The sequence below is a fragment of the Ceratotherium simum genome, chromosome 3 (genome assembly GCF_057802395.1).
Source record: "Ceratotherium simum simum isolate JZ-2026a chromosome 3, ASM5780239v1, whole genome shotgun sequence".
NCBI classification, from domain to species: Eukaryota; Metazoa; Chordata; class Mammalia; order Perissodactyla; family Rhinocerotidae; genus Ceratotherium; species Ceratotherium simum.
Genome location: NC_141902.1, coordinates 53314221 through 53340266, shown reverse-complemented (window position 1 = coordinate 53340266; position 26046 = coordinate 53314221). Strand labels below are relative to the sequence as shown.

The 26046-nt window shown below is 36.1% G+C and overlaps 1 protein-coding gene across 1 annotated transcript in view; it reads left to right on the top strand.

The window, feature by feature from the left end:
- The window catches only part of ADAM10 (ADAM metallopeptidase domain 10), a 130938-nt gene that overhangs the window by 14170 nt on the left and 90722 nt on the right, over window positions 1-26046 (top strand). The window contains exon 2 of the mRNA XM_004421628.2: window positions 13924-14074. Within this exon, the coding sequence (XP_004421685.1) occupies window positions 13924-14074 (151 nt within the window). The remainder of the gene's footprint in view (window positions 1-13923; window positions 14075-26046) is intronic.

Genomic DNA, 26046 nt, shown 5'->3' with positions numbered 1-26046 from the left:
TAGTAAGTAAGTTGTCCAAGATCACTCAGATAGTAAGTGGTGAAGCTGGGATTCTAACCCATGAAGTTTTAGTTCTAATAAAGATAGTGCTTGCTAAACTGTTGGAACAAAAAGTAGGATATGTTGACCATGTACTGCTGTGGTTATTGAAGAACTTAGTTGCAGCAGGAATATGAGAGTTATAATTCTGTCCAGAAAGTCATGCAAAATGATGATGAAAGCTGCATGGGTAATTGCAGAGACAAACGTCTGAAATGCGCTTATAGCATCAGTAGAAGATTTTTTTTAAACTTAACCTGGTGAATAGATCTATAATAATTTTATTTTTAACAAATTGCATTTTGCGAATGCTAGGCCTGTTGGAAATTCTAATACTTCTTGGATGAGTATCATAGGGTCACATGTTTTCTGACAATTACTTTATGGCTCTCCTGTCAGCAAGGTATAGGCTGCTTTCTTTATAAATACAAATAGAAACAGAAATTTCCCTGTAACATTAAGTAGATTCATTAATTCTTAGAGCAAACATTTATTTATTTATTTTATTTATTTATTTATTTTTTTTAAAGATTTTGTTTATTTTATTTTTTCCCCCCAAAGCCGCAGTGGACAGTTGTGTGCCGCAGCTGCACACCCTTCTAGCTGCTGCATGTGGGACTCGGCCCCAGGATGAACGGAGAAGCAGTGCCTCGATGCGCACCCGGGATCCGAACCCGGGCCACTAGCATCGCAGCGCGCGCACTTAACCACCAAGCCACAGGGCCGGCCCTGAGCAAACATTTATTGAGCACCTATTTTCTGTCTGACTCGGTTCTAGGTACTAAGGGTACCTCACTGAATAAAACAAAGTCATTGTTCTCATGGAACTTACATTCTAGTGTTGGAGGGATATATGTCAATAAAAATAATATAAAGAAAGATAAAGCAGGATATTAGAATAAGAGTGGTTGAGATATATGCTTTTACAAGGGAAGGATCAGAGAAAGCTTATGAAGAAATGTAAGTAGATATCTGAATGAAATGTGGCAGCCAGCCCTGCTTTGGGGAAAATGTTCTGGGCAGAGGAGCAAGAAGGGGACTGATTTGGCTGTAGCACACACAGTAAGGGGACAGTGGTGGAAGATAAGATGAGACAGATATGGGAGTGGAGTAGGGGAATGCAGCCCCTTATAAGGATCATGTTCAGCCTTGTAAGCCATGGTTAGGACTTTGAGCGATTTGGAAACCTTTGGAAGGTCTTGAGCAGAGGAGTGACACGATATGACTTTACTTGTACAGCATTACTCTAGCTGTTGTGTGAAAAACAGACTGTATGGGGGCAAGAGTGGAAGCAAAGAGGCCAGTTATTTGTCATAGTTTTTGATTGTCTAGAACCTTTTGAACCTTGCTGTGTTTGGCACATTTTCAGCCTTATTAATTCCATCACCCTAATTCACATTCCCAGCCTTTCATTTGCAACTAGGACACAGGCATGTAAACTAGTCTTCTGAACTAGGCTCCTCTAATCAGAAACCTCACTGGAGACCTGGATTCTGAACTGAGCAGACATGTTGGCTTGCTCAAGTTTTGCTGATAGTGTGCATCTTTCAGATGGTTATGACACACTTTTCCCTAGCTGTTTTAAGGTTGTGTTTCTGGTACAAAAGTGGCATTGGAGAGGTGGGGCAGTGCTGGTGTTTTTCACATGACATTTTTGGGGTAATTATGGTGTATACTGCTGGCTTCTGGGGATATCTGGATAGTCTTGAGGAAAGTAAAAGTGGAGAGAGTTTCCAGTATTATTGTCAAGTAATTGAATATTACTTCAAGTAGGATAATATTGTATGGGAAGTGTGGGGATTGGGTAAGATAATAATGGAGAATGCTTTAGTATTTATGGAAAAATCTATAGGTTCTAGGTCAAGTCCTGTAGGATTTGCATGTTGATTTCCAAGGAACACAAAATCTTGGATTCCTTTTTGTATCTGGTGTCACTTTGCCTGATTCATGATTTCTTTTGGTTCAGCTTGATATTATAGAAGCAATGATGTTATTAGTACTAGGGCATGTATATTTATAGATTGATGGAACCTGGGAGAGTGTAGCAAGTAACAAGGATCAGGAATAGAGTAGTTAATTAGGAATTGGAGTAGACAAGTTAGGCAGCTTAGAACTAGGCAATCAGGAAGATCTGTAACGAGGGGAGATCAGATACAAAGCTAAGTAGGTGAGAGGCCAAGCTCTTCAGATAGAATTGAAGAAATGGGTGAATATTAAGTGCTTCAGTGAGATTTGGTGATAGAGCTGCATTCTGTCCCTACTTTTTGAGCTTTTGACTGTTTGCTGAAGTATAGGAACAAATCTCAGTTGAGTACGTCCACACTCTTGTGTGTGGGAACAGGCAATTTTGTGGTATCTGACTGAGCTGAGTAGTGCAAGGGTCGGAGATTGGCAGGGGCTCCCGTGGAGTACACTGTGCCAAGTTCAATCACTAGCTGTGGAAATCAAGGGTATACATATGTAATTTTTTGGGTTATAAAAAGTACATTCTTCTTTGGTATTTCATTACATGTTTTTCCACATCTTAGAGGTAGATGTCAGTTTAGGTTTGAAAGGTCCCTGCCATCTGCTGTACTTTGATAATTCTTTTCTTTTCTGTTTTTTGTAGTCACATCAGAAACGTGAATGGTGACTTACTTTGTTTATGATGAGAGTAATAGAATTATTGTAGAAAATCATGAAGTCATTGAAATCAAAATTACCTCCTTGGTACTGCCTCCTAATTGCTGTGTGACCTTGGGCTTGTTACATATCCCTCAAACCTCAGTTTTCTTTAAAACAGGCTAATAGGTCTTACTCTGTTGGGTGGATTAAATGAAAAAATGTAGAACACTGTAGAGCCTGGCAGATAGCAAGTGCTCAATAAATTTTAGTTATCATTACATCGAATTTATAAACATTGTTTAATTAAACACTTAAGTTTATCTGCTCAGGATATTTTTTTGTATGTAGTAAGCTATCAGCACACATTTAAAAAAGTTGGAATACATTTTTTAAGTAAAATAGATACAAGTAGTTTTGGATTTTTAATTTTCCATTTAAAGATGTGAAATGTGAACTTTTTTTTTTTTAACAAATGTATTTTAGCCAGATTTTCATGTGAATTTTAAAATACTAGATTTCTAAAATGGGAATGGAAAGAAACAACCTTAGTATAATATTATGAATATATTGTGCGATGAAAAACTGAAGATAGTCAGGAGCAAAGTAAAAATGCTCTCACTCACTGTTATTCAGTGTGGTTTGGTAGTCCTAGTTAGTGTAGTAAGTTTAAAAAAAAGAGACTTATAAATAGATGAAAAAAGATTTAAATATGAAAAGCAGAATCAACAAAGTGTCAGCAAAAAAAAATAAGGCAATACTATTCTTAGAATTTTGCTTGCAAAATCAAGAGGCTCACAAATCCCCTACAGAGGCATATGGATCTCAGGTTAGAACTCCTGTTGTAGAGGAAAAAAAGACAGTTATAACGAGTCAACACTAACGTGCTTAAGTGACTTCCTACAGAGTTGGTACCTATTTTGCAATACTCGGCCTAGTCCACTCTGTTGTTGTATGAAAGCAGTGATAGAAAATATGTGAACAAATGTGCATATAGCTATGTTGAGAAAACAGGTGGCCAGCTGAAATTAGCCTTTGGGTTATAGTTTGCCTACCCCTGTCTTATGTTGTTTGGGAACTTTTTCTAATCAGTACATTACCTGTGACATCAGGTAAGGTATTTCTTGCTTGAAAGGTAGCACCTGTAGTAACTAGCTCTATTAATATATACTGTTAAATGCTTAGGTTAAAGCAAGCATGTAGAAAAAGAAGGGTATAGCTGCTGGTAAAAGTCAGGGAATTTCTGTATGCAGAAAAGTTGCAGAGCTTCTCAAACCTGAATGTGCATACAGATCACTTTGGGAATCAAGTAGGTCTGGATAGAGCCTGAGTCGCTTGGAGGACTGGTAGATCTGGGGGGAGCTGAAGCATCTGCATTGCTAACAATTCCCCAGGAGATGCCCATGCAGCTAGTTCCTGAAACACAGTTGGAATAGTAAGGTTCTGTGTGTCAGGAAAGTGCAAAATGCTGTACACAGAAAAAGATTTAATTGGATAAAAACTGAAATATGCACAAACACAGATTTCCAGTCTCAGTGGTAATAGTTAATGAATGAGCTTGTTTGAACACATGGTGAGAAGTAGGCCCCCAGATTTTCTTGTAGCTTTTTAGCTTAGATATAGAGTTGGACCTTCAGTACTGCTAAGAAGTTCTTGAAAATAGTCTAGTTGCTTGTTTCTCATCTGATACTAGCAATGTTGATGTTTGGTTTCCCCCAGTGTTCTTTTGGTACTTGTGATTACTGGTTGTCGTTTAATCTTGTATTTCCTCTGTCTCTTACTACTTATGTCCTATTAACAAAAATACAGTTATTTATGAATAATGAATCATTACAAGATGTTAAATAGTTTCTTGGAGGTGAGCAGAATGTTGATTTCATTTACTTTCCTGAAACTGGACAACTTGGAATATTTTGAATTGTCTTTATTTTTGATTCTGGACTTTTTTTTTTTAATTTTGAAAAATTTTATAACTTAGGGAAAAGTAAAAGAAAGGCCAAATACCCATATGCCTACCACTTTGACTCAACATTTTTCTTTTAAAAAAAATTTAATTAGCTTTATTAAAGTATAATTTCCATACAATAAAATTCAACAGTTAATTTTGAGACATATATATATAGTCGTATAAGCACTACCATATTCATAATATAGAACATTTACATCAACCCATAGAGGTCTCTTGTGCTCTTTGCAGTCAATTCAAAATACTTTCTGCTTTCTCTTTTGATTTCTTCTTTGACCCATAGGCTATTTAGAAGTGTGTTAAGTTCCTGATATTTGGGATTTTTCCAAATATCTGTTACTGATTTACTTGCACTGTAGCCAGAAAACATACTCTATGATTTCAACTTTTTAAAATGTAAGGAAACATCCTTTATGGCCTAGAATGAAATCTCTCTTGGTGAATATTCCATGTGTCCATGAAAAGAATATGTATTCTGTTGTTGGGTGGAATGTTTTATAAATGTTAATTGGGTCAAGTTATTTGATAGTGTTCAAGTTTTCTGTATCCTTATTTTTGGTCCACTTGTTGAGTGAGGACTGTTATGATTTCCAGCTATAATTATAGATTTGTCTGTTTCTTTCAATCCTGTTAACTTTTTCTTCGTGTATTTTGAAGCTCTGTTATGTCACACATTTTGATGAATTATGAAAAATCCTTCTTTAGCCCCATAATTTTGAAGTTTACTTTGTCTGATAATACTGTAGACATTCCAGCTTTCTTTGGATTAATGTTTTTACTTTAACTTATCTTTATTTTTGTGTATAAAGTGTCTTTTAGCTAGCACGTGTTTACATTTGCCTTTTTTTAATAAGAAAATGACTGTTTCTGTTAGTTACTGTTTAGATCATTTACTTTTAAGTAAAAATTATTGATATAGTTGAGTTTAAAACTACCATTTTACTATTTGTTTTCTGTTAGTTTTGTCTGTTCATAGTTCTTTTTTACCCCTCTTTTTCTGCGTTCTTTGGGATTAATTTAGTAGTTTAAAAAAATGATTCCATTTTATCTCTGCTGTTGGTTTATGTGATAAACCTGTTTGTTATTTTTTTAGAGGTTGTTCCTAGGGTGTACAATATACATCTATAACATCATTGTATACTTTCAAATAATATAACACTTCATTTACAGTGTAAGTCCTCTTCCATTTCTCTTCTCCTTCATTGTGCTGGTATTTTCATACATTTTAATTCTGTATGTGTCATAAATGCCACAGTACATTGTGTTTTTTTAAATATAGTCACTTAGCTTTTAAAGAGATTAAAAATGAGAAAAGAAATCTTTTTTATTTTCTCATATATTCATCATTTATGGCACTATTCTTTGTGTCAGATTTCCATCTGATATCATTCCTTCTGCCTGAAAAACTTCCTTTTTTCAGTAACATTTTTGGTTATATAGGTATGTTAGTGATGAATTGTCAGCTTTGCTGTCTGAAAAAGAGTTCATTTCACCTTTTTTTTCTTTCACCTTCATGTGTGAGATATTTTCACTGGGTATAGAATCTTAGCTTGATAATTTTTTTCTTGGAGTACTTTAAACATGTTGCTGCATTATCTTCTGACTTATGTAGAGTTATGCTGTCATTCATACCTTTGTTTCTCTGTACATAATATGTCTTCCTCTCTAACTCCTTTGGTCCTGACGTGCCCACAGCTGATTTTAAGGGCTTTTTGTCACTAGTTTTCAGCCATTAGCCTATGATTTGCCTCTGTGTGGTTTTCTTTTATATTTATTCTGCTTAGGATTTGTTGAGTTTCTTGGATCTGTAGATTTATAGTTACATCTTTTCCTTTTTTCCCCCATCATGTTTGTTTTCCTATGTGCTCCTTAACATATGGAACATATTTATAATAGCCATTCTAATCTCTTTGTATGCTAATTCCACCATCTCTGTAATTTCTGTTTCTAATGTCTAACTTTTTTCCCAGTTATGAGAGAAAAATATATTTATGTTTTTCTGGTTCTTTACATGCATCGTAATTTTTGGTTGGATGCAGATCATTCTGATTTTTACTTTTTTTGTGCATTTGATTTTGTCTCTCCTTTAAACATTGTCAGACTTTTTTGGTGTATGGTTAAACTACTTGGAATCAGTCGAGTCCTTTGGAAGATTGCCTTTAAGCTTTGTTAGGGTAGATCCAGAACAGCCTTTAGTCTATGGCTAATTTTACCCCATGAATTAAGTGGTGTTTTCTGAGGGCTATACCCAATGCTCCATGTGTTATACAGGTCTTTCTTCCCTGGAATGTGGGAATATGAACACTTCCCAGCCCTGAATAAGCTTCAAACATTGTGCCTTATTTTTTTTTATGGTTTATTCTCGCCTGGGATAGTTTATTCTCTCACATGGTCAGATTAGTACTCAGCCAAACGCTTAAGCAGACCCCTCTTTAGGTCTCAGAGCTCCGTCTCTGTTCAGCTTTCTCTTCTTTGGCACTCTCACCCACAAATTCTAAATGCCTGGTCTCCCTGAACTCAAATATCTGGCTCCTCAATTCAGTGAGACCACCAGACTCTGTTTGGGTTCCACCCTGCATGTTATCCTTGAAACTGCTTCTAGGTAGTAAGTTGGGCCAGTTGTAGATCTCACCTGGTTTGTTTATCCTTTCATGTATTTGGTCCAGTTTTCTAATTGTTTATGGTGGTAGGTTAAATTGAGTCCCTCTTATTCCATTATTGCTGGAAGTGGAAACTGATTTAACCATTTGTGTCCTTATTCTTTTCTGTCTTGCTGGGAATCACTTAGTGAAAATTGTGCATGTCACTTTAACCTTAAATACTTCAAAATATATCTCCAAAAATTCAGATTATTCTCCTACTATATAACTGTAATGTTGTAATAAAGAAAATTAACAAGAATTCTTTAATGTCATATAAGACTGATTCCAATTTGTCTGGGATTGTTTCCAAATAATTTTTGTTTCCTTCTCAATTGAGTTCTTTTCTGTTTTGCTTTTTTTGTTTCTTTCATTGTTTTTGCTCTAGTATTTTTGGACAATATCATGTTCATGGTTGTGTCACTCTTGTCTGTCCTGTTCTTTTTGTTGTGATATAATGTGGATAACTTCTTTTTTCCTTGTCTCTGAGACCAGTGTATTTTTTCCACTTCAAGTCGTAGTTTGAGTGGCTGCATATTTTGTGTTCTACCCACTTTTCTGCAGTTATAATGATATACAAGCTTTCTGAGAATTCCAGACCTGTATTCTCTCTTGAGATTTTTAAAAAAGTGAATTGTATGACTTCAGAGGGTTGGGGGCAGCATCAGGAGTCCAGTGTGCTGTGTTTTCCCACTTTTTCATTAGAGTATTCTGTTTATTTCCTTGGCTGCCTGTTTGAAAGATTATACCATTAGGTTATGCCCAGTGTTGTATTTGTACACTGGCTCTCTTGAAAACAAGAAAAAAAATCCTCTGATTTGTAGCCTTTTCTAATTTCAGTGGTGTAAATACTCTCCTCATGGCTGATTTCAAGCTACCAACATAATGTCATTGAACACAGGGTTGGGAAGACATTGGTGCTTCTGAGCCTAGATCAGCCAGCTCCAGCACACAGTGCTTATCTCCTTTTCTTATTTGGTTTCAGTTCTTTAGGATTATTTTGTTTGTTTGTTTTAATATGGGAAGGTGGGCTCCTTTTTATAGTTGTTTGTTTTGTTTTTGTTTTCATGGTTCCCCCTTGGTTTCATTAAGTATTGGGGGAGAGAAATTACATAATACAGTTCCAGTACATTATCTTAACTTCAGTGATTATTTTTTACATTACTGAGATAATATAATAAATATTGAAATTTAAGCATAGTTAACACAGAAACATAGGTGTTACGTAGAAGATGATAATGAAGTAGACTTGATAACTATATGTCCGTGGGTGGCATTTTTAACTTTCCCATTGAAACCCCATGAATCATGTTCTATCTCAGTTATAAAGATTCAGAAAATCATTACTCAGGTCCTTTGCTAGTGAAAGTAAACGTTATGTTGCTTTATCAAAATTCCTTTGTGTGTGGGACAAAGAAAAGATGACTTTGTTTAATAACTCTCCCAGTAGTGTTCCATCCATGCAAATAATTGAGCTTTTATCACCTGTGCTTCACCAGAACAGCAATAGTTACTGTTTTGAGTTATCAGAAGTGGCAAAATACTTTATCTGAACTGTGGCTTGAAAAGTTGATTTGTTTTGGTGCTGAAAAAAGAGTGGAAGCAGTAACTTTGCAAAGCCAAGTTTGTGTTGTGGCTACTCAGTCCACGTGAAAGACATACAATTCAGTAATCCAGTGGAAATCCTACATTTGATATTCAAAATGAAAGAAACTATCCAAAAGTTCTCATACTACAACTTCCCCATTCTTGATTTCTTCTTGATATTTTCTCTTGTGTGGGATATTTTTTTGTGTGTGTGTGAGGAAGATCAGCCCTGAACTAACATCCACTCCAATCCTTCTCTTTTTGCTGAGGAAGACTGGCCCTGGACTAACATCTGTGCCCGTCTTCCTCCACTTTATGTGGGACGCCGCTACAGCATGGGCTGAAAAGCGCTGCATCAGTGCGTGCCCGGGATCGAACCCCGGCCGCCAGCAGCGGAGCACTGGCACTTAACCGCTACGTCATGGGGCCGGCCCCTGTTGTATGGGATTTTTTTTTAAGCCCAGGTATAAACTAAAGAAATATTTTTAAAGAATTTGGAAAATACATTAGTAGGATATTTGATTCCATTTTTTAGTCTTGATTTTCAAAAGTTCCACACTAATGGGCTTTATTATCTCTTATACCTTGGCTTCATTGTATTTTCTTTGCTAGTTGCAAAGATAGTTTTGGATTCTAGTTTTGGACTCCATTCCTGTTACCTCTCTTGAGAGCAGTGCATTCAAGAGTATGATGATGTGACTCAGTAATAGTTTAAATTGAATAGTCCTTTCATGCCAGCCTTTGTGCTAAGCAGTTTACATGCATTTAAGGTAGTCATTGTTGTCTCTATTTTACAGATAGAAAAACCCTGAGATTTTAAAAAAATTAAATAATTACCCAGCTCATGTGATCATGGCTAGGAAGTGTAAGAATTCAAACCGAGTTCTGTCTTTATTCCTGAATTTATGGCCTAAATTTGTGTATATAGGTCTCAAAGGCAAGTGTGGGAGAGAAGGAAACGGAGGAGGAGGAGAGAGAGGAGATGATAATGATGGATGAATAATTTATTGAGCCTTTACTGTATGGTAGGCACTGTGCTGATTGCCACACAAGGCTTAAATCGTTTAATCCATGTGACAACCCTAAGAGAGAAGTATTCTACTTCTCTCCATTTTAAGGATGGGAAACTGAAGCTGAGTTTTGCATTTGTTTAGGGAAACAAGCTAATAAATGAAGGTAATGGGATTCAAATTCAAATAATTTTTTTATTCTAGTAAAAAATGCTTATCATAAAATTTATTGTCTTAACCATTTCTAAGTGTACAATTCAGTAGTGTTGAATATATTTACCTTGTTGTGCAATCAATCTTCAGAACTTAAACCCAGATGATTTAAGAGTTTGTGTCCTTAACCATAGAGTGACTAGCCAGTGACTGCATAAACAGAAAATTTAGTGATGGAACATTCAGGCTTTATGCAATACATTAGGAAACCATTATAGTTTTTGTTTTTTTTTTAAATTTGGTGTTTTGTTTTAGAAAAGAGGGCAGTTTTCCTTAGGAAGAAATTTTACTTGGTTTGTTAAGGAATCACTGTTTTTGACTTCTGCTCAAGATGGAGATGTAGAAACCGGGACCAGATTTATCCTCCTGCCTGAAAAAGACTAAGAAAACTAGGAAAAACCCAGAGAAACAAAGTTTTTAAGACACTGCTCACCAGGCAGTAAAGCACCGTGATCCCTGAGACGAGAAACAAATGAGGCGAGACCTATGATTGCTCCAGCTTTCCACCTTGAGGGAATTTCCGTCTGTAGTTCTGTGAGAGGAACCTAGGTGGAGGCCAGTGAACTCTCTGAGTTGAGATGGAATGGAGAGTCAAGGGAGACCAAAGCAGCTAGAGTTTGCAGACAGAGTGTCAGAGTGAAGAGCGCTGCAAAGAGAGAGAATCCCTAAGATCTGCAGAGGGTTCTTTTGGAGTGTTTGGCAGTGTACTGATCAGAGCATACATGTGAGGAAACTACCTGAGGTCAGGGAATGAAACAGTGCCCTGTGTCACATAGTGTAGGAAATAGTGCCTATTCTTACCAGCCAGCCTTGAAAAACTCATTATTTGTAGAGTAATGGGTAGAGTACTCAGGTAGGTCTTGCCTCAAGGGTGGGGAATAATTAGCCCTACACTGAGCACTCCTCCAGACCCACCTAACAAATCATAAATGCAAGACCTGAAAGGATCAAACTGTTTCCAAGTAACTTTGTCTTATAACAAAGCCTGAGAATATTTATAAGAATACAAAGTGTCCAGCACCCAGCAAAGTGAAATTCACAATGTCTGGCATTCATTCAGTGAAAGATTAGGAGGCCTGCAATGAAGCAGGGAAACACAATTCATAATGAGAAGAATAAGCAGTCAGTTGGAACCAACCCAGGACTGACACAGGTATTAGAATTAGCAGGCAAGAACATTGTAACTGTATTTCACGTGTTTAAAACAAGTTAAGTAGAGACATAGAAGATATAAAACAGACACAAATCTAATTTCTAGAGATGAAAGCTACAGTGTTTTCAATGGAAAGTACACTGGATGGCATGAACAACAGCTTAGACATTGCATATAATATTAGTGATCTAGAAGACATAGCAATAGAAACTCTTCAAAATGCAACATAAAAAAGAATTTTTAATAAATATGAAAAGACCATCAGTGGGCTGTGGGAAAAGTTTGAGAGACCTACTATACTTGTAATTGGAGTCCTTGGGGTGGTTGGTGGGGATAATAAAAAAAAAATTGAAGAAATAGTAGTTGAAAAACTATAAACCCACAGATCCAAGAAGTTCACTGAAACTAAAGCTCAGGAAATATGAAGAAACCAAAGCACATCATAATCAAATTGCTCAAAGCCAATAATAAAGAGGAAGATCTTAAAAACATCTAGGAAGGGAAAAGACACATTATATTCAGAGGAGCAAAGATAAGGATGACAGATTTCTTGTCAGAAGGCATACAAATGAAAAGATGGTGGAGCAACATTTTTAAAGTATTTAAAGAAAAAAAAACCATAACCCTGTCAGCCTAGAATTCTATGCCCAGTGAAAATATCTTAAAAAAATGAAGACAAAGGGCCAGCCTGGTGGCATAGTGGTTAAGTTCGTGTGCTCCGCTTTGTGACCTAGGGCTCGTGGTTTCGGATCCTGGGTGCAGACCTACACACTGCTCATCAAGCCATGCTGTGGTGGCATCCCATATACAAAGTAGAGGTTGATTGGCACAGATATTAGCTCAGGGACAGTCTTCCTCAAGCAAAAAGAAGAAGATGGGCAACAGATGTTAGCTCAGGGCCAATCTTCCTCACACACACACACAAAAAAGGACAAAGTAAAGACTTTCAGACATACAAAAACTGGAAGAATTCTTCACCAGCAGAAGAAATGTTAGAGGAAGTCATTCAGGTAGAAGGAAAATGATGCCAGACAAAGTCACAATCATAGAGATTTCAATACCCCTCTTTTAATAATGGATAGAAAATCGGTAAGGATATAGAAGACTTGAACAATACTGTCAACCAAAGTAACCTGGTTGACATTTATAGAACACCCTACTCAACAAGAGCAGAGATTGACATTTCTAGACACTCATCCGTTAACAACACAATACACATTCTTTTCTAGTGCACATGAAACATTTGCAAAAATAAGCCAGATTCTGGGTCATAAAATAAGTCTCAGTGTATATAAAAGGATTGATGTCATACAAAGTATGTTCTCTGGCTATACAGAGAGTTAAATTAGAAGTCAATAACAGAAAGATAACTGAAAAATCTTCAGTATTTGGAAACTAAGTAACAGCCTTCTAAATAGCACACAAATCATGGAAGAAATCAGAAGGGATTTAAAATTAGAAAGTATGTTGAACAGAATGAAAATGGTAACACAACATAGCAGAATCTGTGGGGTGCTGCTAAAGCAGTATTAAGGGGATATTTCTAGCACTAAACACCTGGACTGGAAAAGAAGAAAGGTCTTAAATCGATGGCCTCACCTTGTAAAGCTAAAAAGAGCAATTAAACTCAAAGTAAGCAAGTGAAAAGAAATAATAAAGATCAAAGTGAAAATCAACAAAATAGAAAACAGAAAAACATTCAAGGAAAATCAAAGGAAATAAAAGTTGGTTCTTTGAGAACATCAATAAAATGGATAAATCTCTGGCTATCCTGATCACGAGCAAAAGAGAGATGACGATATAGATTACCAATATCAAGACTGAGAGAGGTAACATCACTGCAGATTCAAAGGATATAAAAAACATTATAAGGGAACGTTATGAACAACTTTATCTCCTTAACTTCAACAACTTGGATAAAATGAACAAATTCTCAAAAGCTCAGTCAAGAAGTAGGTAACCTGAGTAGCTCTTTATTTTTATATGAAATAGAAATTGTTGTTAATAACCTTTTCATAAGGAAAACTCCAGGCCAAGATGGCTTCACTGGTGAATTCTACCAGACATATAAGGAGGAAATAATACTAATTCTATGTAAATTTGTCCAGAAAATTGAAGAAGAGATAATACTTCCCAACTCATTTTTTTATCTTGATACCAAAACTTGACAAAGACAGTACAAGAAAAGAAAACTGCAGACCAATTGTCTCTCATAAATATACATAACAAAAATTCTAAACAAAATTATAGCAAATGGAAGCCAACAATACTGTAAAAGATAATACTCCGTAACCAAGTGGGGTTTATTTCAGTAATGCAGGGTTGGTTTAACATTAGAAAATCAGTCAGTTTAGTTTGCCATATTAGTAAACTAAAAAGATAAAAACGTATTATCATCTTATTTGATGCAGAAAGAGCAGGTGACAAAAGTCAACATCTGTTCCTGATAGTTTTTATCAGCAAGGTATGAATAGAAGAGAACTTCCTCAACCTGATAAAGGATATCTAAGACAGACCTATGACTAACATCCAAACTTTTATGTATGGTTGAAATTCCCATTACAATAAGTTTTAAAAAATTGTTTGTGAGAATAAAGTAGGATTAGTGAGACAGTTGTTTCATACATATTCATAGATATTTGAATAACCACGGAGTTATATTAGAACTAGGATGGGCCTTCAAGGTGATACTAATTCAAACTTTATTTTTTATAGGTCAGTATGGAAATCCTTTAAATAAATACATTAGACATTATGAAGGATTATCTTATGATGTGGATTCATTACACCAAAAACACCAGCGTGCCAAAAGAGCAGTCTCACACGAGGACCAGTTTTTACGTCTAGATTTCCATGCCCATGGAAGGTGAGTAAATTTATTGATGAAGTTATCTTATATTCAATCTAAGTTAAAAGAAGAAAACTATACTCTTTGTTTTCCTTCTCTAATGGAAAGGTCCCCATTTGGAAATTCAGCCTATGCTGGAATTTGGTATGTACGTTATAAAGTTTTCTTTTAAAATGGATTGCCCTTTTTATATTGTTAAGAAAACAGTCAGATTTAAATGTTTTAAAGTTTGTAAATCAGATCATTTATTGTATTATTAGAGGATATATCTTTAAAGAAGATTCTATGTTTATAGTTTCCCACTACTTTTTATGTGTTTTATGGTCAGTCTGTCTTCTGGTGCCAACAGTGAAGGTAGCTGGTTGTATGCCATTGAATAAGTCATTTAATTTCTCATTAATTCAATTTTATCCTCTCTAAAATGACAGCTTGTAGACAGATTACTTACTGTACTACTCAGTTCTCATACAGAATTGTTAAGGGATAAAGAACAGGGAGCCAAGGGAGAGAGGTAAAAATCACTTTTATTTAGTGCCTGTTGTGTTCCAGGTGCATAGATGCTTTATATGCATTTTTAATTTAATCTTCTAAAATTAATCTTCTAAAATCTCATAAAATCTTTATGGTTACAACATTTATAAACATAAAGTGCTGACAGGGGAAGTATATAACTAATACTTTTGTTTAGGTCTGGCCCTCACCGTAGAGTTTGATCAGAAAAAGTAAAGTATCAGTTGCTTATAGCTCTTTAATTTAATAGATAATAAAGTTCACTAAAATATTAGGAAATAGATTTTCAGCTTATGTATTGTGTAGTCTGGAATATCTCATCCCCTGTAGCAGTTTTTCTTAATCAGTAAGTAGTAGGCAGATTTATCGTATTGTGGGATGCAGGGTTTTTTAAATAATTGTGGAAAATTTGTTCTTTCTCAGTCCTCATGCTCATGTGAAAGTGTGTGATGTACCAGGGACTGTCTGTTGTGATTCCCTTGTCTTATTCTTTGATACTAGTAAATGATATGTCGTATTCTGCCATTCCTGGCTTAACTGTCATGTATTTTAGGCTTATGTAATACCAGTATACCACGTTTTCATTAGGAATTTTGCTTATGTGACTTTCATAAAATGCAAATTTTATGTTGTTAAAGTCTTGGTTTTATATAACATGATGGAATATCACCATACTCCTATATTGATTGATCTAGATGAAAATTTAGAATAAATAAATATCTCCTGGATTTATCCAATAGTATTAGTATAGCATGAGAAAAACTTCACTGTAAGTATATAGTAGTGATCCTTATTACAGCTCATAGTGAGATCTAATATTGTATATATATTTTAGTTTATGCCTTTTGTTGGCAGCTGTCGTTGAAGAGAAGCATAAGGGATCATGCCACTGTTCCTTCTTTCTAATAGAACTTCTATAAATTTTCTGAAACATTACTTCATAGTGGTATTTAAAAAAAAAAAGTAGAAAGAATATCTGAGAACCCAGGTATAATATAGTTTATCTTTTGGTAGGATGTATGGATAGACATATTGAATCACGTTTTTCCTTGTTTTTTATATATATATTTTTAAACGTTTTCCTTCTTCATATCTTGTTTTTCAAATTATATACTTTTGGGCAGTCGTCTTGTCCTTATTTTCTGGTCTTCTCACTGCCTTGCTAACCGTACTGCCTTTCATAGATTTGGTGGTTCTTGTCTACCAACTTAGCATTTGAGTGGGAAGCCACTTAGTACAGAAATTTGTGATTTTGTAGGAAAAATAATATATGTATTGAAACAGTCATAAACTGGGTAGAGGAAAGAGTACTGTGGTAATTCAGAGACTGAATGGAGTTTCCTTCTAACTTAACATGAGTTATCTAGAGATATCTGAAATCTCTAGGTAACTGTGCTGAAACTGAGCCTCAGTTTCCTCATTAGTAAAACCTTGAATTTTGGACAAGATAATGTTTAGGCCCCTTCGTGCTTTAAAATTCTACAGAATATATTAGTAATACCCAAGTAACTAAATTTAAGAAAGTCAAAACACTTTCTAGTTAGTAATAAACTATTTTTTCTGCCTGTGTGTTTAATTATTTGAGTACATAATAAATCAGAAATTGTTTCTATCTCATATGTGATTTGTATATAGTATAGAAGATACCAAAATTTTTTCTTAAGTGCAATATAATGATTTGGAGAATTTACAAGTTTCTTTTTTCTGATTTTGACAAGATACTTCTTCCTATAGCCTTAATAGTACGTTTACACACAGTTCAAAACAAATGGTCAGACATTTGATTAGAAGTTTTCTTTGTGGTTTGGAACTCAAGTTCTCCTTGCTCCTAAAATATGAAGGTATCGAGAATGTGGCCCAGGCCACCTGTAAAAGGCATCCATGTTCTCTTTGATGGATCCTGACTGGAGTTGGGTTAGTCTGGAAGTGTCTTGGGCTTTATCTTTGTCATATGGCGATGAGTAGGGTAGCAGAAACTCAGGGCACTTTTCATTCCACAGACAAACTAGCACTTTGCTTCACTTTGGGAAGCAGAGGTAAGAATCCAGGGAGCACAAATGGATGCCAACTTGTAAAGAAGAGCAAGAGAATAAACTTGAATTGTGTAAAAATGCTATTGTTATGGATGTGGAAAAACAAAAATTTGAAAAATACTAACTTGGCACTTAAATCTCTCCCAACAAAATTTGAGCAAGTTTGAGCAAAAATTCCTTAAGGAAAATGGTGTTTATTTGATACGAACTTTATGTCAGGTATAGTGCCTTTTAGCATATATTATTAGTTTAAATATATTTCACACTGCTCTTTGTCTCACCCATGGATTTTCTAGGATGTGATGTTCTTTATTCTTGCCTGATTCCTCTTTACATAGAAATTAAAAGCCTAACAAATCTGTTTTAAAAAAAAATCTGAAGGGACACTGGTTACTTGAATTACTTAGTGAATCATAAGAAAAAGCAAGAGTTGAGTTGTATGCATGTTAATTTTGTATTTAAGAAGCTAAATTGAGAGCTGATGATTACTCTGAGCTTAGTATCTTAGGTGTGATTTTAACATGAAATATCTTTTTTTTTTTGTGAGGAAGATTAGCTCTGAGCTAACCTCTGTTGCCAATCCTCCTCTTTTTGCTGAGGAAGACTGGCCCTGGGCTAACATCCGTGCCCATCTTCCTCCACTTTATATGGGACGCCGCCACAGATGGCTTGACAAGTGGTGTGCATCGGTCCGCGCCTGGGATCTGAACCTTGCGAACCTCTGGCCCCCAAATTGGACCACACGAACTTAACCACTATGCCACCAGGCCAGCCCCTGAAATATCATTTTTATTTTACATGTTTTTTAAGTACTTTTTTTAAGTACTAAGTAGGCTTTATGTGGGAGAGAGGAACAAGTTTTAAGAAAAACTTAAACTGAGCTTCCTCTTGCCATTTTGAAAAGGGAATGGAAGTAAGAGTGTAAAAGTGTTTTTCTGACTATTTTTAATTCGTTGGATACATCATTTCCTCTAAAAGTTCATCTAAAACAGGCTTGTATCTAATAGCATATTTAATGTCAGTTTTTAGAGTTGGTGGCCTAGACAGTAAATGTCAGAAATTAGGTATATGCCTAGTAGAAAAGCCCAACCATCATTTTCCTCAATTGTAAGTTATATTTCATACTAAAATATTGCATATATAGTTGGATCTTTTGTGAGATAAGCATTCTAGCTCAGATTTAATTCGGATTTATAGCCAACCTTATTTTTTTCTGTTCTTCAAGCGATTAAGCAGCATGTGAGTTGTGCTGTTTCTTGAAAATGTAGTGAGGATTTTACATGACTAAAAGCTATTTAAATGTTTCTCCTATTTCATTATACCTGAAAAGCTTTTATATAACTGTGTTGAATGGATATGTTTAGTTTTACAATATTATGCTTGTTTGGGTTGTTTTATTAAGCGTCAGTGAAATCTTGTGTAGTAGTGTGATATTTTTAAACTGATAGATATGTTTAAAAATTCTTTGGTAATCACATACACAGTTCCCTTTGAAACAGCTTCTGAACACTGAGATTCCTCACTTGGTTGTATCATAACCTCTTCCCTAACTTGTTAAAGCCTTTCTCTACTTCTTTGGGTTGACAGATATTTGTCACTTGTTTGTAGGGATAAAACTGAGTTGTTAATTTGTGTGTGTCTCTGAAATCTTAAATTATAATCATTTCGCACTAGTTAGGTTCCAAAACAGTCTATGCTGGGAGAATAATGCTGAACCAACAAATCAAATATAAACACAAAATCTAGCATATCAAGAATCTTAGATATGATGAAATGGGACAAATAGTTGTGTTATATAGCAGTATTCATTTTTTTTTTTTAATTAAAGAAACCATAAACCACAAATTCGGTTAAATGAAATTTTGATCTCTGGACTGAATGAACAAATATCTTGTGCATTTCCTTTTGTTGAAATTTATTCGAGCTACAAGAGATGTTGCTGTAGTTTTAATATGCCATAATTTACTAAGTCCACTTTCATATTTTAATTTATTTCAACCCTTTCATTGTTTTATATATTTATTAAGCATCTAATGTTCCAAGTACTTTAGTAGTCGCTAGTTATAGAGTAACTGAACAAGACAGGTCCTTGCTGTTGTGGAGTTTATGGACTCCTGAGAAAGACAGACACTGGATTAGGAATGGCAGCTGTGAAATTTGTTAAGAAAGGAATATTCAGAATATTGGTATGGGAGCATAGGGGGATGCCATCTTGTCTGGAGGTCGAGGAAGGCTACTCTTAGGAAATGGCATTTAAACTGATCCTGGAAGCATGACTGAAGAAGGAGTTGGTTAGGCAAAGAAGGGGAGGAACTGTTTTCTAGACAGAGGAAAGAGCATATGCAAAGATACTGAGATGAGAAGGGGCATGTTAATGGAATTGAAGGAATTTTAGTATGACTAGGCTTAAATTGTGAGGGAGAATGGTTTCAAATGAGGCAGTAGATGTAAGCAGGGACCAGATCTTTGAGAGGTTATGTAAGTCATGGTGACAATTTTTTACTTAGCCATGGGAGCTTTTTAATGATAAATAACTTTTTGAGGTTTTTCAAAAAGTTTAGTGGGCCGTGAATGCAGAACAGTTTGGAAGGGAGTAAATCTAAATGCCTTGAGGCTAGTTAAGGAGGCTGTTGCACTTGTCCTTATGGGAGGTGGGAGCCTGGCTAAAGGTGGTACTAGAGGTGATGAAGGAGAATGAATAGATTTGAGAGATATTTTGAAGGTAGAATTTATTGGACTTGATTGATATGTATTGAGATATAAAGAGAAGGAGTCAAGGATGACTGTTTTCTGGTTTGAGCAACTGAGTGGCTCCTGGGTCCGTTTACTGAGATAGGGAATACTGGCGTAGCTATAAGTTTGAGGAGAAATCATAAGTTCGGTTTTGGACATGTTACGTGAGGTTCATGAGGAGGGCCTAGGAGAGAGCCCTGCTAAATGCCAACATTATAAGGTTAGGTGGAGGAGGGAATGCAAAAACTGAAGAGTGGTAAGAAAAGTAGAAGAAAACCTGAGAGCGTGGTATCCTGGAAGCCAAGGGGGAGTGTTTAGTTACTGCTGCTTGCTTTTGTCATGCTGAACATTAGCACTATTCTTAGTCCATGTTACTTATCCTTTGAATTTCTGTAGTTCTGTTTGGTCTACCGGCTCTAATTATACAGAGTAGTCCAGATTTGGACACATCATAGTCACGTATAAGAGTGAGGAACTAACATTTTTTTTTTGAATTTAATGATTCGTGTTAATGGCCGATATATCTTTGGGCATTTTAGTTACAAGAGCATATTGGGCCAATATCTTTGAGGAACCACCTCTACTAATTCTGTGGTGATTGATTGCAAGGACCCAGTTATCTTCTCAGTATGGCTTGGCTCATTTTTTCCTAAATGTATGAAGTACAGACACATTTTATTTGTCCATAGTGAAACTGTTTTTGACTGTATACATGACTCCCAAAATCTTTTTACATTTCAGTTTCAAAAATAGCTTACTCTCATCTATTGAGCCTTTCACATTGTTTATCTTGAGAAGCTGTGGAGGTCACTTTGTCCAACTTAATATTGGATAAAGTTTTTGAGACATGCTCATTCAACTTCACTTGTATGTGTTTAAAGTCCCCAAATAGGAGATTTTACCTGTGCTTTCTGTAAATGTTTAAAAATCTGCTTTATTAAAACCTTTGCTATTTTTTGCTGTTTTTTTCTTTTCTGGTTTTTTGTTTTTATTTATTTATTTATTTATTTATTTATTTATTTATTTATTTTTAAAGATTTTATTTATTTTATTTTTTCCCCCCAAAGCCCCAGTGGATAGTTGTGTGTCATAGCTGCACATCCTTCTAGTTGCTGCATGTGGGACTCGGCCTCAGGATGAACGGAGAAGTGGTGCCTCGATGCGCACCCGGGATCCGAACCCGGGCCGCCAGCATCGCAGCGCGCGCACTTAACCACCAAGCCACAGGGCCGGCCCAGGTTTTTTGTTTTTTGATATTTATTTATTTATTTTTTTGTGAGGAAGATCAGCCCTGAGCTAACATCCATGCTAATCCTCCTCTTTTTGCTGAGGAAGACCGGCTCTGAACTAACATCTATTGCCAATCCTCCTCCTCTTTTTCCCCAAAGCCCCAGTAGATAGTTGTATGTCATAGTTGCACATCCTTCTAGTTGCTGTATGTGGGACGCGGCCTCAGCATGGCCGGAGAAGCGGTGCATCAGTGCGCGCCCGGGATCTGAACCCTGAGCTGCCAGTAGCGGAGCGCGCGCACTTAACCGCTAAGCCACGGGGCCGGCCCCCTTCTTTTCTTGTTTTAACAAACTGTGATAGGATGATGGTGGTGTCTTCTCCCTAAGTTCTTGTCACTTCATCATCAACCAGTTATTCATAGTTTATCAGTGTTAAGTCTAGAGTATAAGTTCTCATCGTTGTATTCTTTTTTTTCTGGAAGTCGAGATTATCAGCAAGACAAATCAAAAAGCTATCAAACACGTTGCTATAGCAGAGCAGCAGTACCTCTGCTTCATCAGAAACTTTAAGTGGGAGGAAGACTGAGGATAAGAAGTGAATATAATACCCACTTAACCACAGGGAAAGAGACCTGAGCTACTTGAGTAGCCACAGTGGGATGGGCGGAGCCTGGGAGTGGAGCTTCTAGGAGGGGTTTGGATCCTCAGGCCTCCCTGGATGTGGAAAAGTAACAGGGGCAGGAAAATGTAGATGGGAGTGGAATAATTGAGGAGCATAGGGAGGAAATGATAGGTTTTATCTTTTAAAAGAGAGATCTGAAATGATGGGAATGTATTGTAGAAGGGCAAGTCCCCTTCCCACCCCTCACTTCCCCCAAAAAGGGAATAGGGAATATTGTAGTTTGAAGGCATATAATCATAGAGATGTTTTAGAGAGCGTTTGTCATGTAAAGAATAACCTGGTAGCTGCCCAGACAAGTCTTCCTTAATTCAGTGGAAGTTTTGGAGTCCCTTCTGAGTGCTAGATTCTATTCTCCTACCTTATCTCCTGCTCTCTTCCCCCTTTTTATATCACTGTAACCCCAGCAGTTTTTCTCCAACACACAATGCATCTGTTTGTGCTCGTTGTTCCTCTGCCTGAAACCCTTCCCCACCTCTACTCCATAACCACATGGCTCTTGTTTCTTCACTTTGTTCAAGTCTCTGCTCAAATGTCAGAGAAAGCTTTTCTACTACCCTTTGTAAAATAGCATTTTTTCTTCTTTCCTCCTACCACTCTGTCCTTTTATCCTGCTTTGTTTTTCATCATAGTGCTTATCACTACAGGACCAACTTCCTTCTTTCCTCCCATCCTCCCTCCCTTTCTCTCCGCTCACTAACCATGTGTGAATGTGAACTGCAGTGTGTTCTGTGAATTGTGTTGTTCATGCCTGTATCCCCTGGCTTAGCACTGTGCTTGCCCTAGTAAGTACTCGGTAAATATTTATGGAATGGAAGAATAGTATACAATTAAGTTCATGGTTCTGATCACTTTCTTTGGATATGCACTGTCAGTTTTATTTCTTTGACCACTTTCTTTTAGATTCCCTTCCATTCACACATTCTTCTTTTAGATATAACAATACCATTGATTATGCTTTTTAAGTCAGTCTTTCATTTTTGTCTTTCACTGGGAAGATGTCCTGTATTTTGCCATCCTGGTGCTGCCTGATATAGCCTAAGCAGGGGACTATAGCTTTGTGTGGTAGAAAGATCTTTGGTTGGCTAATTGAAGACTTTGGTTTAGATTCAAGCTCTGATTTTATTTGTGTGATCTTGGTCAAGTCAGCCTTCTCCGATTTGTGAAATTAGAAAATTTAAGTGATCTTTATAATTTTATACATTTGATTTACATTAAATGTCTAAGTAATTGAAGTCTCACTCTACTCTTAAATCCTGTCATTGTTTCAGTGTTTTATATACAGTGGTTTTGCTTGCCAATTTTTTAGTTACATGAGGTCAGAAAGTATTTACAGAAACCTTTTTTCCCTCTCCAATAGATAAGTTTACTTATTCTCGTGTATAAGAGAGATACGCAATCATGTATAACACACGTAATCATGTGTTCTGTTATCATGCCACTATGGCAGATTCTTCCTCTTGGCTCTCCTTTATTTGGGAAAGACTCATACTGATGATCTATTTGTCTTCTTATACAGGATAAAGTTACTCATTTTAGCTCAAGTTTTAGTTTCACTTGTATCTTCCTTGGGGATTCTTGAGGATTCTTGTTTATGTATTTTTGCTTATTTGAGGTAATTTATCTAACTCAGGGCCATTAGTTAAGCCTTGAACTATGTTTTTCAAACTGTAGAGCCCTAGAATTTCTGTGGAGGATGTCTCAGGTACTGTGGGGTGCACATGAGCTGACTCTGCCCTTTCCCCTTCTACCAACCTGTTCTATTTTATCCTTTTTTTTTTTTTTTAATATTGGCTTCTTTAAAATATTTTGAAAAAAGGACTTTTCTGTTCAAAAGATATACTAGTGGAAGTAAACTAGATATTTGACTCAGTAATATTTGATGTTAATATTAGCAACTTAAAAAATAATTTGGATGGAGACTGTGTCAAGCATCTTCATGAAGAAGGTGAGTGTTAAAAGAGTATCTAGAGATGTCAGGGATACCCTATTAAGTACAGTTTTGTTTCTAGGAATCACTAACCCAGCCTACCATAGATCTGTTCCATTTAGACATGGTAGACCTCTGTTCACAAAGACAATTCTGATCTCTGAGACTGCTGGACTATACTAACATACTTTGAAGAAAGGTTTTTGCTCTCAGGTTTCTTCCCTGTGTTACCAAGGTACTTCATTAGTTGAGGCTTTTTGTCCTAATATGACTTCAGTTCAAGGGCTGCACCCTTTGTCTGTTGCTATTGTCTTCTGAGAATCAGAGCCATACTATGTTTAGCCAAAATAGCAATCACATGGGAAAAGGCAACTTTTTTTCCTATATTCTTATTGTTCTAACTGTTCTAATCTATAGAAAGGTACGTCTATATTTAAGATGTAGAAGATACATAACCTTCCAGAAACTTATAGAATCATATCCTAACATAATTTATTTTGTTGTTCTGTACCAAAGGTGAATTTGGTACCTCTATTATTTGTTTGCTTTAGATGTAGAGTGCTTTTCTAAAGCCTAAGAGAGGAAAACCAGCTATTATTACCACATGTTACAACTGTACATTCAGAGCACTGAGGCTGGAAAATTGGAATCTGGTGTATTTTTTCAATTTGCTGTCATTTGTTAACTGATTTTTCCTTCCTATAATTTCACTCCATTCTTTATAACTTTACTATAATGCCACTGCAGAAGGCCGAAAAATAATTATAATAGAACTACTATAATCAAGATGAGAAACAAAATACTATTGAGCCATAGAATCAGTATAGTGGATAAATCTAAGGGTAGAAAAACATTCCCAGTGCAAATAATGTTCTTGTTACAGAGCATCTTACTTCCTTGAAGGAAATTTAAAGTTTATCTTTGATGACAGTGTGCTATATTATCATAACAAAAAAAAGAAAACTATGAGGCTGGCCCAGTGGCGTAGTGGTTAAGTTTTCGCACTCTGCTTCTGTGGTCTGGGATTCGTGAGTTTGCATTCTGGGCGTGGACCTATGCACCGCTCATCAAGCCATGTTGTGGCAGGCATCCCACATATACAATAGAGGAAGATGGACACAGATGTTAGCTCAGGGCCAGTCTTCCTCAGCAAAAAGAGGAAGACTGGCAACTGGTGTTAGCTCAGGGCTAATCTTCCTCACCAAAAAGAAAAAAGGAAAGAACTAAACCTGCTGAAAGAAACATAGTAAAAAGGGACAGAGTTTAGTCTTAATCTTGAAAGTGGCTCAAGCATTAATAATCAAAGAGAATTTCTTATGGTGGTGGTGTACAATTTTCAGTGAAAGTCACATAATGTTCTATTTTCATTTCTATATCTTATTTGCATTTGTTCAGATTTTTAAAGTGACTTGGTGGTGGAGACTGATAATATTACATTAAGACTACTGCAGTGCTTAGCATATATTAGCTTGACTGTTTTCATCACATGCTTGAGAGGGATTTGTGGTATGGTAGAAAGAATAATATGTAGCAATAATATGTATCAACCAAAATACTGGAGTTCTAGTCCTAATTACAGTCTTGTGACCTTAAGTCATACCCTTTGATAAAAATATTCATCATGCCTCCGTTGCAATGTTTCTGTGAGGGTAAGATGCGGTAATATATGTAAAAGTGCTCTAAAAATCATAAAAGTAAATAAATTTAAGAAGAATGTTATAATCTCATCATTATCCTCACAACACCACTGTCTCAACCAAATCTCTTGGGGCTTTTACTACTAAGAAAGGTACCTCTGGCCACATAATTTTATTTTATACTCCAGCTTTTTGGAATACAGTGATATAAAAAATTTATTTATTTATTTTTATTTTATTTTATTTTTTTAAGAATTCACTTTATTTTTTTTGTGAGGAAGATCAGCCCTGAGCTAACATCCATGCCAATCCTCCTCTTTTTGTCGAGGAAGACTGACCCTGAGCTAACATTGGTGCTGATCTTCCTCCACCTTATGTGGGATGCCGCCACAGCATGGCCTGACAAGCGGTGCGTCGCTGCGCGCCCAGGATCTGAACCCGGGCCGCCAGCAGCAGAGCGTGCGCACTTAACTGCTACGCCACGGGGCCGGCCCCCCAAAAATTTATTTATTTTTATTGTGGTAAAATAACATATAACTTTCTATTTTAACCATTTTTAATTTTGTGAATTAAATGTATAATTCAGTAGCATTAAGTACATTCAGAGTCTTGTGCAACTATCACCGCTATCCGTTTCCAGAGCTTTTTCATCTTCCCAAACAGAAACTATGTACCCATTAAACAATAACTCCCCATCCTCCTCTCCCACCCTGGTAACCCCTATTCCACTTTCTGTCTCTATGAATTTGCCTGTTCTAGGTACTTCATGTAAGTGGAATCATACAATTTTTGTCGTTTTTATGTCTGACTGACTTAGCATAATATTTTCAAGGTTCATCCATGTTGTAGCATGTATCAGAATTTTATTGCTTCTCAAGGCTGACTAATCCATTGTATGTGTTTACCACTCATATATACATTTTTTTATCCATCTGTTGATGGACATTTGGGTTGTTTCCATCTTTTGGCTATTGTGAATAATGCTGCTGTAAACGTTGGTGTACAAGTATGTGTCTGTTTGAGTCCCTGATTTCAATTCCTTTGGGTATATACCTAGAAGTAGAAATGATGGATCATATGGTAATTCTATGTTTAAATTTGTGAGGAATCACCAAACTGTTTTCCCAGAATACAATAATTTTTATAAGGCAGTGTTCACTGCAGTTTTTCTGACCTTTGGGCCAAAAGTTTAAACAATTAAAGAATCAGGTTATGTTTTCACATTGATTTTTATTCAGG